The sequence below is a fragment of the Salmo salar genome, chromosome ssa03, assembly GCF_905237065.1.
Source record: "Salmo salar chromosome ssa03, Ssal_v3.1, whole genome shotgun sequence".
In the NCBI taxonomy this organism is placed as follows: Eukaryota; Metazoa; Chordata; class Actinopteri; order Salmoniformes; family Salmonidae; genus Salmo; species Salmo salar.
Window position 1 is genome coordinate 26,955,597 of NC_059444.1, and position 15,522 is coordinate 26,971,118.

At 42.6% G+C, this 15,522-nt stretch overlaps 1 protein-coding gene across 4 annotated transcripts in view; it reads right to left on the minus strand.

Annotated features, from left to right (window-relative positions):
* The window catches only part of LOC106599307 (catenin delta-2), a 105,354-nt gene that overhangs the window by 43,810 nt on the left and 46,022 nt on the right, over positions 1 to 15,522 (minus strand). For all 4 annotated transcript variants that reach the window (XM_045714683.1, XM_014190470.2, XM_014190471.2 and 1 more), the window contains 6 exons: positions 14,737 to 14,853; positions 12,319 to 12,464; positions 11,600 to 12,140; positions 10,588 to 10,731; positions 7,575 to 7,821; positions 3,976 to 4,032 (listed from right to left, as the gene is read on the minus strand). In XM_045714683.1, the coding sequence (XP_045570639.1) occupies positions 3,976 to 4,032; positions 7,575 to 7,821; positions 10,588 to 10,731; positions 11,600 to 12,140; positions 12,319 to 12,464; positions 14,737 to 14,853 (1,252 nt within the window). The remainder of the gene's footprint in view (positions 1 to 3,975; positions 4,033 to 7,574; positions 7,822 to 10,587; positions 10,732 to 11,599; positions 12,141 to 12,318; positions 12,465 to 14,736; positions 14,854 to 15,522) is intronic.

Below are 15,522 nucleotides of genomic sequence, written 5' to 3' on the forward strand. Positions count from 1 at the left end.
CAGTGGAGCTGAGGCTCAGGCTGAATCCCCTCAGTAGTGTAAAATATGGCGACTCACTGGATTGAAACTAACTCCTAGGGTTGCAGACAGCTCGTCATTCGGGGCTTTGTTCAAAAGCAGCCAGGTGAACTTATCTGTCGGCTCCATAGCTGGGAACATTTGCACCAGAATACAGAATGCCATTCTTGAAGCGATCAAACAACCTCCCCCCCACCAAATTAAATAGTTATAAATGATATATTCTAAATGCATGGTTGGGCATTGTAATTAAAGACCATGGGAATGGGGTATACATTTTAACTGAGTATGTTGTTGACTACTGTCTTGGGCCCAAATTATATTTCCTAAGACTTGAGGCTTGTTCAATAGAGTGAACAATAGAGACACGTCAAAACTGTAAGCAACCCCAGCTGCCTTCCACCACAGAGAAATGACACAGAGGGAAAGGAAACATATTATTGATGACTCATGCAATCACTCGAATAAACAGACAGACAGGGGCCTTTCAGATTGGAAGACACACACACAGTCGTTCAATGTGCAGGACTTCGTTCTTCGGCAAAAGGTGATATCAGATGTAAAAACACAATGTAGTTCTATTGTCGATGAGACACAATGATGTAAAAATCATCCAACAAACATGATCGAAAACATTTAGGATTAGTTTGGTTCAGCTTCACAATAAAGAAAAAGTATACAATCTGACAGACCTTTACAATGTGACAGATGTTACAGAGCTGACCGATCCATTCCAATACTAATGAGTTCCATCGTAGAAATATGTTAGTATCTGTAATTAACCATGTGTTAACTTGGCCACAATATCAGATGATGACTGGTTGTGCAGAATTGATAGACAAGACTGAAGAGCAGCTAACGGTATAAACATTGTACAAGTGAACACGGTTGAAGTGCGATAGTCCATGTAATTGCCCTCGTTCAATGTTCGAGTTTAGTTTAGCCATTCAAGTGTGGACGGCGTTTAAACAAACACTTTCACGAGCAACTTGCTTCTCTGCTTCCTTTGTTGCTTTAATCCATCCACAGTCCTCCTGTCTAAACACTATTGGATAGACGCTATCAATGAGCTCCATAGACTAAGCTTTTAAAAGCACGATAAAGTGCTAAGGGTTAAATGCTGTACATGTGTTCACCTCCACAATGTGAGCATTGTCTCCGTGCCATAGCTTTGGTAAGAATGCATACACACACTGCCAGTTATGGTTCCTGGGTTTATTTATGAGCCATACTTTGCTATCACGCATACCATACAAGACAGTACCATCATACAGTATACTTTGCATGATAGAAGACAGCACTTACATTACAACTACTTAACATACAGTGCATTCAGAAAGTATTCAGACCCCTTGACTTTTTTCACACTTTGTTGCATTACAGCCTTGTTCTAAAATGGATTAAATACATCTACACTCAATACCACATAATGACAAAGTGAATAAACAGGTTTAGACATGTTTGGAAATGTATAATTTTTAAAAGAAATACAGAAATACCTTATTTACATAAGTATTCAGACCCTTTGATATGAGACTTGAAATTGAGCTCAGGTACATCCTGTTTCTATTGCTCATCATTGAGATTGGTTGGAGTCCACCTGTGGTAAATTCAATTGATTGGACATGATTTGGAAAGGCATACACCTGTCTATATAAGCTACCACAGTTGACAGTGCATCTGCAGCATTGAATGTCCCCAAGAACACAGTGGCCTCCATCATTCTTAAATGGAAGAAGTTTGGAACCACCAAGACTCTTCCTAGAGTTGGCCGGCCAGCCAAACTGAGCAACCAGGGGAGAAGAACCTTGGTTAGGGAGGTGACCAAGAACCCAATGGTCACTCAAACAGAGCTCCAGAGTTCCTCTGTGGAGATGGGAGAACCTTCCAGAAAGACAACCATCTCTGCAGCACTCCATCAATCAGGCCTTTATGGTAGAGTTGCCAGACGGAAGACACTCCTCAATAAAAGACACATGACAGCCGGCTTGGAGTTTGCCAAAAGGAACCTAAAGGACTCTCAGACCATGAGAAACAAGATTCTCTGGTCTGATGAAACAAAGATTGAACTCTTTGGCCTGAATGTCAAGTGTCATGTCTGGAGGAAACCAGGCACCACTCATCACCTGGTCAATACCATCCCTACAGTGAAGCATGGTGGTGGCAGCATCATGCTGTGGAGATATTATCCAGAGGCAGGGCTGGGAGACTAGTCAGGATCAAGGGAAAGATTAATGGAGCAAAGTACAGAAAGATCCTTGAAAACCTGCTCCAGAGCGCACAGGACCTCAGCCTGGGGCGAAAGTTCCCCTTCCAACAGGACAACAACCCCAAGCACACAGCCAAGACAACGCAGGAGTGGCTTTTGGACAAGTCTCTGAATGTCCCAGCCAGAGCCCGGACTTGAACCCGATCAGGGCATCTCTGGAGAGACCTGAAAATAGCTGTGCAGCGACGCTCCCCATCCAACCTGACAAAGTTTGAGAGGATCTGCATAGAAGAATAGGATAAGCTCCCCAAATACAGGTGTGCCAAGCTTGTAGCGTCATACCCAAGAAGACTCGAGGCTGTAATTTGATCGCTGCCAAAGGTACTTCAACAAAGTACTAAGTAAAGGGTCTGAATACTTATGTAATTGTGATATTTCATTGTTTTTGTATATACACTTGCAAACATTTCTAAAAACCTGTTTTAGAATAAGGCTGTAACGTAACAAAATGTGGAAAAAGTGAAGTGGTCTAAATACTTTTCGATTGCACTGTACTTTGAATCCCACACATCACTGTAGTCTTGGGGATAAGACTGCAAAAGGGGGGGCTTAAACATCGCAGGTTGGCATTTATTGGGATGACTCATACTGGAAGCAGCTCTGCAGGCTAGTGACTAGCTGGCACATCCACAAAGTCTTAAAATCTGATTTTAAACCTAAACCTAACCCTAACTTGAACCCTAACATTAACCATACTGCTAACCTTATGCCTTAACCTTATATTAAAACCAATTTTTACGATAGGCTATGTAGCCAATTTTGACTAAGCAGCTGGCCCATCTAGTGGAAATCGCTCAGCTCTGCCTCCAGCACAAAATTCATCCCAATAAATGTCAACCTGCCCCCCCAAAATCGCCCATAAAACGTATCATGTGCTAATCTGTATGGATTACCAGTCAGTGAATGGGAATCCCATATTGTTTCTACTAGCCTATGTGGGCCATAGATGTCGGTCAGTCACACTCCACGATATATCATGTATGTACTAAAATTTGTATTAGTTGAGAAAGATTGCATAAAGGGAGAATGAACACATTCTGCAAAAGTGACATTCTAAACTCCTGGATTCTGCCCTCAAATACTGAACAAGTCTCAGTAAATCTTGGGATGATGAAGCACATTTCGAAAACCATGAGTGAAAAATGATGATGAAGGATGTAAAACGAAGAAGAAAATGGATGATCGTTGGACAATACTGTCACTATCCTACAAACACAATCAGCAAGTACCCGTAGCCTACCCAAAAAGCTTCTAACTGCTGTCAGAAAACCCTTATAGCTTAATTCACTAAAGAGTGACAAATGTCACAATGTCACATCTTTACCATCAAATACTAGATAAGCCTGAAAAGTAAACTTGAGAAACTTTAAGCCAAATTGATACATAAGCCTAATGTATACTGTGTATTTGTGAGAAGGGAATATAATATGTTGGACATGGACCCCTAGTGCAACCTTTACCTGAGCTCAATTGGAAGTAAAGTTAATAACACAGCTATTAATCTCACAGTGAAGGAGCTACTTTAAGTAGTTGGGAATCAGAAGACAATGCAATGGAAAATATAATTGAACTATTCTCATTCATGCTCTTTCATTGGTAAGGAGATGTGCCTGGCATTTTGTGCAGTAGACATGAAAGACAGATTCAGTGAATAAGAGATAGAAATACGTAAATAAATGCTGGATTACTTTGTCATTCTTTGCTCGGCTTGATTTTGATTCCAGACAAGGAATTCAGGGTCGTACCTATCAGGAGACAGGCAGAAAGAAAAAAAAGGTAGGTGGGTGTCTCGCACAAAGGAGCTTGACAAGAATAAAATACTCATTTGACTGTCTTTCTTAACACTTTTCATATTACACATTTACACTGGATTCAGAACATGCACTAGATGATTTGATTGTGGTCGATGGGAGTCCATTAAGGAGGGGGTCTTACAAAAACCAAGAAACGTGAGGATCAATAGCAGAGGTGCATAAAGATGGCAGCCCCATGCACTTACCACGCATTCCTTGTATTGCTGCCGGCAATTTGAAAAAAACCCAGAAAAAGTAGATTGTGCTGATTTATTGGCACATTGAATGATGTCGCACGCTGTAGTTCAAAAGCTCAGCGGATAATGCTAAAATAATAATAACCATTTTCTATCAGCTAGACCAATTAAGGATTGTTCCGTCACCAGAAGCATTATCATGGTTTGTGGAGAGACCCGTTCTAGCAATCGTATTATTGTCTTACTTACATCTGGATAGGTGTTTAAAGAATAAGCTTTCCTATGGTTTAGGATTCTCTGCTAAATAGTGACATTGATTATACCCTGCAAACAACCATTGACCATTCAGAAAGTTGTAGCCCTTTCCTGCAGTCAAATGACCAAATCACCCTCACGTGGACTCATGGGTGGAATGTTATTCATATTTTTCAGAATTAATAAACTATCATTTTTGTATTCTAATTTTTTTATCCGGTGCTTCTATGTCAAACGCTTTTGTTATATTTCAGTCTTCTGTGATGTATATAAAGTGTAATATTGGGATGCAAACTCAAAATTGAATACATTTCAACACTACACTGAGTGTACAAAACATTAAGGATGCCTGCTCTTTCCATGACATAGACTGACCAGGTGAATCCAGGTGAAAGCTATGATCCATTATTGATGTCGCTTGTTAAATCCACTTCAATCAGTGTAGATGAAGGAGAGGAGACGGGTTAAAGAAGGATTTTTAAGCGATGAGACAATTGAGACATGGATTGTGTATGTGTGCCATTCAGAGGGTGAATGGGCAGGACAAAAGATTGAAGTGCCTTTGAACGGGGTAAAGGCGCACCGGTTTGCCAAGCGCACCGGTTTGTGTCAAGAACTGCAACGCTGCTGGGTTTGGAGTGGGAAGCATTGGAGTCAACATGGGCCAGCATCCCTGTTGAACGCTTTCGACAGCTTGTAGAGTCCATGTTCTCAATATCAAGGAAGGTGTTCCTAATGTTTGGTATACTCAGTGTATATCTGACATGGTACAGGCGTCTTCTTTTTTTAAGCCCATAACCATGTGTGTGAGGTGCATACTATCGTTTCCAAGTATATTTGTTTAAGACGACCAAGAAACACTCTGTGTGACCCTGATTTAGCCCACTGCAGTAAAAGGTTTTAACTTCCAGATACATGCAACTGCCAAAATAAAGGAGTAAATGAGGGATACAATGTACTGTATATTGAAAACAGGTACTTCCACACAAGTGTGGTTCCTGAGTTAATTAAGCAATTCACATCCCATCATGCTTAGGGTCTTGTATAAAAATGCCCAGTTGCCCATTATTTTGGCTACCATGAAAGACGGGGTCACAAAGGACCATAGGGGGTTTAAAGAGTGTGTAGGTGTGGGTGTGTGTGTGTGTGTGTGTATGTATGTGTGGGTGTGTGTCTCAGTCACCAGATCTCAACCCAGTTGAACACTTATGGGAGATACTGGAGCAGCGCCTGAGACAGCGTTTTCCACCACCATCAACAAAACACCAAATGATGGAATTTCTCATTGAATAATGGTGCCACATCCCTCCGATAGAGTTCTAGTCACTTGTAGAATGTATGCCATGGCGCATCGTAGCTCTTCTGGCAGTTCGTGGTGGCCCAACGCCCTATTAAGACCCTATATAGGTGGCACGACTTCCGCCGGAGTCGGTCACTCTCCTTGGTCCCTCTCCTTGTTCGAGCGGCGTTCGACGTCACCGGCCTTCTAGCCATCACCGATCCACTTTTCAATTTCCATTTGTTTTGTCTTTGTTTTTAACACACCTGGTTTCAATTCCCCCCATTACATGTTCATTATTTAACCCTCTGGTTTCCCCCATGTTTGTGTGCGTGTTTGTTTTATTGTAAGGCTGTATCTGACGGCTGGTATTATTGTTTCCGGGTTTTGTTATTACGCCCGTTTATTTCGTGGTACCGGTATTTTTCCAGCACCATAGTATTGTGTTTATACTGGTGTTTTTTTCTTGAATGAAATACCTTGTCCACGCATCTCAGCTCTCCTGCGCCTGACTCCTTTCACCAGTTACCCACAGCCTTGACAATAGGTGATTCCTTTATTTTGGCAGTTACCTGTAGATAGTCAACTAAATAAAACATCCTTAATTGTGGTTAAGTATTTGTTGAGTAAAACATTGTTTCGCTTGCTGATTTTGAACATTATTCATTAAAACACTTAATCAATTTCTGTAATTTCATTGCTTCGCTATGCCCAATATTGGCCTAGTTTTTCCACAATGAATTGAAATGAAGAAAGATTGGAGAACTGTTTTGGTGAGACCCACCCTTTAACAATAATGAATATGAAGTAGCCAAATAAAAGAGAAGACCTTCTCATTTGGAGATTACTGTAATTGACTGTGCATGTTGTGAAGTTGGTTGCATTCAGTCAATGCAATGCATCATCACAAGTAAATCCACTGAAAGAGTGTGCAAACGTCAATGTAATGCCAGAGCTACAGCAGAAAGGTGCAATGTGGAAAAGGAAAGAAACTAAAATAAACAAACAGTACAGGGATGGTGAATGAAGAAAACGGAACAGGAGAAATCAGTAATGAAATTGTAGAGAATGCAAACACAGATTCCTGTATTCCTGTTTTCTCTGATAACTCTTTAATTATTGTGTATTCCTAGTGATTAAACATGTTGTTGTTGTTATCGGCATTGACAGTACGGTTTTTATATTCGCTCTAAAGGAATAAACTCCTTGATCAGACCCAAACAAAAGCAACTCTGATTGTACAGCGATACAGCCATACAGCGTATCAATCTAGGCTCTCCCAGTGAAACACTTTATGACACACACGCACACACGCACACACGCTCACACGCTCACACACACACGCACGCACGCACGCACGCACGCACGCACGCACGCACGCGCGACGCACACGCACACACACACACACACACACACACACACACGCACACACACACACACACACACACACACACACACACACACACACACACACACACACACACACACACACGCACGCACACACACTCACACGCTCACACTCACACACATAAACGTGTCAACAACACAATGTGAGAGGGAGAAGGTAAGGTTTAACACAAGCTTCATGTGCCCTCCAAATAATAGTGGTGGTGTCATTCAAGGCATAGTGGTACCGACAGGACTTCAAATCAAACTGAGGAGATATTGTGAGGCTGTGATGTGATGTGGACGTGTGCTCCATACTCAGTGGCCTGACTGAAAGAGAAGAGAGGTGTGTTTTAAACTGCTATAGCGGCACTTACCTGGGATCCTTCTGGATACTGTCGACAGAAGGTGAGCGGGCCAGTGCGGCCTCTGGGGGAAGGGCGGGGCCAGACTTGCTGTAGGGAGACTCGGTAGACGGGCAGAACTGGAGGGTGCGGTACGGGTTGGCGTAGTCCGCAGCCGAGGCAGTGGCAAAGCTGCTTCTCTGGTACGGCAAAGTGCCTGAGGCGTTCTGGCTGCCTGTACGCTGCAAAGGGGTGGAGTCAACACCAGGGGAAGACGGGGCTACGGCAGGAGGGAAGTAGGGACAGAGAAGAAAGTTCAGGACCTGTTCACAAAACTGGTTTACTGGGTCTAGGCAGAGGAATGAGTAAGAACACACAGTGAGAAGAGAAACGGAACAGCCAACCACCAGAGAAATAAGAGGGGAACAAGAAGGAAAAAGCAAAGTCAAAAGAAAGCCAAAAAGGATCATTTCATTTAATTCATTTCAATACTTCCCAGCAGCCCTACTAAGAAACTATAATATAGGAAGAAAACCAGAAAAATAAAAAAGTGTCCGAAAAATACGCAAATGTATGTGTCAGGAAAAAATGCTAACTTTCAGGACAGTTATCTTATATGAATTATGACGAATGAATGCACCAAATGTGACTTTGTCAAATTAAAGTTAGTGCTTTGTCAAATTAACCCATAATAAAAATGGCCATGACAAGAAGTGGGCATTCTGTAGATAGATGACTATTCACTCTAATACGACCCAACAGATTGATCTCTCTCAGAATATTGAAAGGGCTTTGGTCAGCATTTCACTGTGAAAAGTATTTTTTTTTTTTACAACATTGTGTTTTCATAATCTACCTGAGTGCCATGACCTTGAACACAGAACACTTTCATTTCCAGAGAGTATTATGTTGTTAAAAATCAATGTCAGAAGGATTCATTGGGGACAGTGATGAATAGCTAACGATTTCATATCAAACAAAGTCCAAGGAAGGCCTCTGATAACTATGTTTTCTGTCTGTGAAGACTTTGCTTTTTAAGAAAATCACTGACAGGTACTAGCTGAAAATCATCTATAAGAGCCTACATAAATGCACATACATACATACATACATACATACATACATACATACATACATACATACATACATACATACATACATACATACATACATACATACATACATACATACATACATACATACATACATACATACATACATACATAAGGGCCTATATAAGACACTCACTCCTCTTATATAAATGTAATTCAATGCTATTTTGAACATATAAATGTTAGGGAAAAATAGCTTCAGCAAAGCCTTGGATTGAAACACTATTCTCTCACTTATTGCCACGCATCTCGATGTATCTCTAAAGCACTTGAACTGTGAGTCCAGTCCGAAAGCATCCACTACCGTGCTGCGCTGCACGCATTGGCCGAGATGCTTCTACTGATGATCCTGACCATGTAGGTAGAAGGCCTCTATCTATCTCTGAGGAGCACTGCCTGCCTGTCAGCTTCAGCCAGTGTGAGAGGTGGATAGAGTTACAGTGTAGCAGCTTTTACACGACTCCCTCCTCCCTAAGAGCCATGACCTAGGCTCCACACATTGAAACCTTCCACATGAGCAGCTCGTAGTTGTACTATAGTTGGATAAATGGAATATCAGACCAATTCACATTGGATGAATGTTGTATGAGGGTTGGAAATGTATATAATCACAGAAACAAATGGTGTCCCATCCCAATTTTGTTAAGTGATATTTTTATGTTAGTTATGTATTTGATGTTGATGCAACGTTTTTTGGACAACCAAATGAGCAAAAAACAACATTAAACCGCTAGATGCGAAATTTTGCCCAGACGGTTGCCTGAAGGGGGTGAAAGATGGGGCGACAGGCAGCCTAGAGGTTAGAGCGTTGGGTCAATAACCAAAAGGTTGCTGGATTGAATCCCTGAGCTGACAAGATAAAAATCTGTACTTCTGCCCCTGAACAAGGCCGTTAACCCACTGTTCCCTGGTAGGCTGTCATTGTAAAATAAGAATTTGTTCCTAACTGACTTGCCTAGTTAAATAAAGGTTAAAAATAAAATAAAAGATTAGGTTGAGCCTGAGCAGAGGATGGATACAGGACTGTACAGAAGGCTGTGAGGATATGAGCCAACAGCCTTCATGCACAATCTGTACCATCTCAACCCATGCTCAATGAAACACCAGTAAGAATCACAGTATTCCCTCAGGTCTTTCATAATTTAGTCGCCTGCAGTCTTTACAAACAGGAAGCAAGATTGTAACTCAAATTCCCTAGCCTTAAGGAAACTACAAAGCTTTTCAGATCGTATAGTAGGATATCATCATATGCAGTGACGTGAGGCGGAATATCTGTGGAGGGGGTACACATACTCATTAAAGAAAGCATTAGGCTAAATACTGTGGAATGCATTTTTCAACGCTTGAGTTTAAATTCTACGGGAATAATTTAGATTTATTTCTGTCTAATATCTAATTATCTAATGTTATGTGATTGTGATTGCTATCAAGATACTAATCGGATTTGCATAACTGAAAAATTGAGATAAACGATCTGATGGAGTGATAAAAACGCTAATGTTGTTTTTGATCATTAGCGTTATTTGCAGGAAAACCACAGTTTAAAGGCCCACCTAAGTTCCACCTGAATAATAAGCTAAATGTGGGGAATTGACTGTTGAAATACCTGATTCCTTACCTTTTGGGCTTGCTGTGTTCGCTTAATTCCCATCTAATTCTGACATTATACAATGTATCGTTGCTTTAAGTAAATTCTCCCTATCAAGGATTAATCAAGTGCTGACACAGAACTTCAAAGAACCAATAAAATATAAGTATCTACTGAGAATGCATTTGGCTCTTGAACCTCTCCTTGAATGATAACCCTCTGAAACCAACAGTGGAATATTAACATTTAGTTGGTCAAAAGAAGTAGGTGAGCCTGACAAAAGCCTAGTCAAATATAAGGGGATGCCCAGCGCAGCAGGGCAGGGGCTCTGGACCATCTCACTCACCCTGGTTCTGATTGAGACTCCTGATAGAAGGCTTCTGGTAGACCCTGTCCTCGTAGATGGGGTCAATGTGGTGCTCAGGAGACTGGAGAGGTCGCAGCTCTGAGCCCAGGTGACTGTGCTGGCTGCTATAAGAGCCCCTGGATCCTGAACACCACAACAAAAACATAGGAAACATCATTACGTGGTTCCAAACCACAGGAGGCTAGTGGCACCTTAATTGGGGAGGATGGGCTCATAGTAATGGCTGGAACAGAATAAATGGAATGGTATTGAACACATGGTTTCCATAAAACCAGCAGCCTCCTGTGTTCCAAACATGGTTAATAATATCTAGTATTAACAAGTCTATTAACTACAGCATTTAGAGTCATTTGAGAAAACATATATAAATAAAAGACTGCTGAGCCCAAAGAAAAAACACCTATTTATAGACATGATATATACACTGAGGGTACAAAACACTATGAACACCTGCTCTTTCCATGACATAGACTGGTCACGTGAATCCAAGTGAAAGCTATGATCCCTTATTGATGTCACCTATTAAATCCACTTCAATCAGTGTAGATGAAGGGTAGGAGACAGGTTAAAGAAGGATGTTTAAGCCTTGAGACAATTGAGACATGGATTGTGTGTGTTCCATTCAGAGGGTGAATGGGCGAGACAAAAGACTTAAGTGAATTTGAACGGGGTATGGTAGTAGGTGCCAGGCGCACCAGTTTGTGTCAAGAACTGCAACGCTGCTGGGTTTTTCACGCTCAACAGTTTCCCGTGTGTATCAGGAATGGTCCACCAGCCAAAGGACATCCAGTCAACTTGACACAACTGTGGGAAGCATTGGAGTCAACATGGGCCAGCATCCCTTTGGAACGCATTCGACACCTTGTAGAGTCCATGCCCCACGAATGTAGGCTTTTCTGAGGGCAAAGAGTGTGCAAATCAGTATTAGGAAGGTGTTTTTAATGTTTTGTATATAAAGACAGTTTCTCTCTGTCTGAGCCTGTGCACCCACCTGCCAGGCTGCCAGGCCTCCCGAGGGTGGCGTTTGCATACAGCTCGTGGGAGATCTTGTACTGGTCCGAGGAGTGCTGCATGCGCTTGGTGGGGGACAGGGTAGCGTAATTACCCACGGTAGAGCTGAATTGATGGAGTGGGGATGAGCCCGAGGCGTTGCCTGAAGAGGCCATGTGCAGCGGGGAAGTGGAGGACAGCCCAGCAGACCCAACCACCATGTTTATGGGGGAGCTGGTGCTGTAGGACTTGGCCAGCCGGCTGGGGGACTGCTTGGGCGAGGAGACCCGCTGCAGGGTGGCGTAGCTGGGCATGTCAGATGCAGAGCCCAGGCGCTGAAGCTTGGTGGGCGAGCCCACGGCCTGCATGGAGTGGGGGGAGCTCACACGTTGAGCAGGCAGGGTGGAGCAAGAGTAGTACATGGAAGGAGTTGGCGGGGCGTCAGGCATGTGGAAGGCGCTGCCATGGCCCTGGGCAAACGACTCTCTGGACTGGGAGGAGTCTATACTGGCAGCCAGCTGGGCCGCACGGCTAGACGTCACCTGGAGAAGCACAGAAATAACCTTAGATCTTACACCTACATCACATGCCATATTGAAATCCAGACTATACAGCAAAGAGTCTAAATTATCATTGACTGACGCAATCTAGGAGCCCGTTCCAAATGGCACTCTATTCCTTAGTCCACTACTTTTGACCAGGGCTCTAAGTCTCACCCACCTGGTTGTAACTGTGGACTGCCCCTCCCACCTGGCCACTGCGGGGCAGGGCCTCTAGTGCCTGGTTGCTGAGGTAACCGGCTGGGTAAGAGAGTGAACCATCCTGATTGTTGAGCTGCAGTGCACTCTGGGATAGCAGGCCTTGTCCTGTTTAGGGCAGAGAGAATAGTGGAGCTGAAATATTGAGACAACCTCTTACCCTCTGTCTCTATATCCCCCACACTCTCTTTTACTAGTCTCTCTCCCAGTCTCTCTCCCAGTCTCTCTCCCAGTCTCTCATATGACGTCTGATGGTTGAATGTTGATGTACTGTGGGGTCTTTAAAATTCAAATACTTTCTCTCTGCTTTTCTCTACACCTACCTTTCTACCGAAATACCTCTCTCTCTCTCTAAGACCCAGAAATGGAGAGAGTAGGGCATGCATAATGGATCAGGAGGAACTGGGAGTTACTGAGCACAAGTGATTCAGAATGAGGCCAACACTAAAGGTTTGCCTTCAATTCAAATAGTAACACTAACGTCAGCATTTTATTTTCATAGGCCTATATTTTTATTACATCAGCAATAGGATTCAGTATATTATATTTTGTATAAAAGACACAGTTGTAAGAGTTGTAAATCGAAATAGAATTACCGCACACACAAAAACAAATCAAATGCACTCTACACTACAGTATAATAGTATACTATTTTCCGCGATATAGCTGTGAGTGCTGTGCGTGTCACTAAGTAAAATGCTGTGAACCTGTTTCCGTGTGACCTGTTTCAGTGCACTACACTGCTCAAAGGTCTGTGAGACTTCCTCCCTTGACTGCCTTCACACCTTCCTCTGCTTTTACTCTCACATCCACGTTGTTCTGGCAACACCGGCCTCATTTTCACATTAGCGTGGAGGCACTGGCAATTTGTGCCCAATAACTGCCTCTGGCACACACACATGTGCATGCATACACACACACACACACACACACACACACACACACACACACACACACACACACACACACACACACACACACACACACACACACACACACACACACACACACACACACACACACACACACACACACACACACACACACACACACACAATCTGTCACCCAAACACGCAAAGACACACAGTCTTTCTCTCTGTCATTAGCACTGAAAATGCTGTCATAAGTGTCTCTATTGTTTAACATTCATATAATAGCGGCTGTATGAAAATGACCACGGAAATGTTTCTGCGACCACTTCGGGCTGTTAAGTTATTGAGTATTTCCTAAATACAGAAATCATGTCAACGGAAGTGAATCTTTGGGAGAGGATTTCAGGAAGGAAAGTGAATATTGCAGGAGCTTTCATAGGAGAGTTCATTTGTGGTGTGTGTGGTAGAGTCAAGTAGTCTAGCAGACCAGAGGAATATCCCTGGGGTGGTGATCGCTCTGGGTGCCTGAAATATACAGGGAGGGGTTCCTTTATTCATCTAGTCTACGACCTGCATTCTGTATCAAAACATTTCAATATTTCATCAAGATGCTATTTTTAGCCTCACTACTCGAGAGGGGAGTAAGATGGATGTGCTGTGCACATTAGTGTGAAAACACAGTCTATGAGACGTGCACATGCACGTACGTACACACACAGACGTGCCAAAACACACACAAGTACTATCTGAAAATGTTCTCCCTTTCTAGCCCCAAAACTCCCTGCACTTTTCAACAGATTGAATATGAACGCGTTTGATTTTGCGGTGGCTGATTCGAAACTGTGTTCCTCGTACACGTGTGTTCTCTGTTATGCCCGAAGGAAGCCGCTGACACCTCGGCGAGACATCATTTCCATATCAAACCCTTGACATATACTGAATCTATCCTGACAGATAATACTCTCTCAGTGGCTCTTAGTGGAAAGATGAAGATCATTGCTTGGATCAAATGAAGTGAGGGCATTTGGGTTCAAAAGAGAAAGGAAAACAACTGTTTCGAATGCAGAAGGCAGAGGTGATAAGAGACAAACACCTGCGGTATATAGTTCCTGATTGAAACATTCACTGTCATTGACATCACTCTGGGCTCTACAAAAGAGAGACCTATCACCTAGCATTTCTGTATCTGGGGGATTTTGTACAGATCATTCTTGACATTTTTCTTGACATTTATTTGGAATATTGATAAGCGTAATCAGTTCTAAAAATGTCTAAGTTAAAAAAGTGTTGCAGTCAACTTAGCTTTCATTTGGCACATGTCAAGCTATTTGTCTATTTCTAGTGAATTTGAAAATATCTTCACTATAGTAAGGATACGATGTAATTCAGCTCTGAAATCAAATCACTTTATTCACAATGTTTCTGCTGTTTTAAAAGGTGCTAAACAATATACCTAAAAGTAAGTAAAAAAAAGAATCTGCACTGCATAAGGTGAGGAGCGTCCTTACTGTCGCCAGCGGAGAATTCCTGGGAGTCAAGTATCCCAGATTCCTGGAGTGACCTAATGCAGGAGTCCACCAGCTCCAAGCCGGTCGTCAGTTCTTCCTCAATGTCCTTCTGTCCGTCTGCGGAGACACAGCAATGAATAGAGAAGCAGGATTAGTGTTCAGTTACCTTAAAAAGAGGTTAGAGTTTACTACAGACACACTCTGACGGCCAGGTGGTAGTGACCATGCTAGATAAGCAAAAAGCTCCTGACTATACACTGAAATGTGTCTCTGCCGTGCCGTACCTTCTCCTTGACTATCTGTTTGTCCTTACCTACAGTAACTGACATACTTGTCCTCTGTCTAGTGTCATCAGTATGGCAAAGAGTGCCAAGGCGTTAAGGCCTTACACAAGAGGTTTAAGATCAGGATTAATCTCTCATCTAAGGCTGAGGCTACTGGCAGCAGACACTTAGTCCTCTACCCTATTAGAGTCATGATGATGATTACTGGTGTTTTAACTCCGGGATAATTCTGTTTGTGCAACATTTTTATAATCTCATCCAAAACATCAGTGGAACTTTCCCAGAGTCGATGACTAAGGAGAAGCAGGAGCAGCAGAATCCTGAGCATGACTTGCAGTCATAAATTCTTTGACCACCGCCGCTTCAATGATCAAATCCAAGACTACCTGTGTTTGATACTTCAGAAGACAAAGGTGTGTTCCGTCGTTCATGCTTTGCTCTAAGCCCATCGATATAGTCTCAACTAGACATGCAAATTTCACGCCGGACTGACAAGACAGAA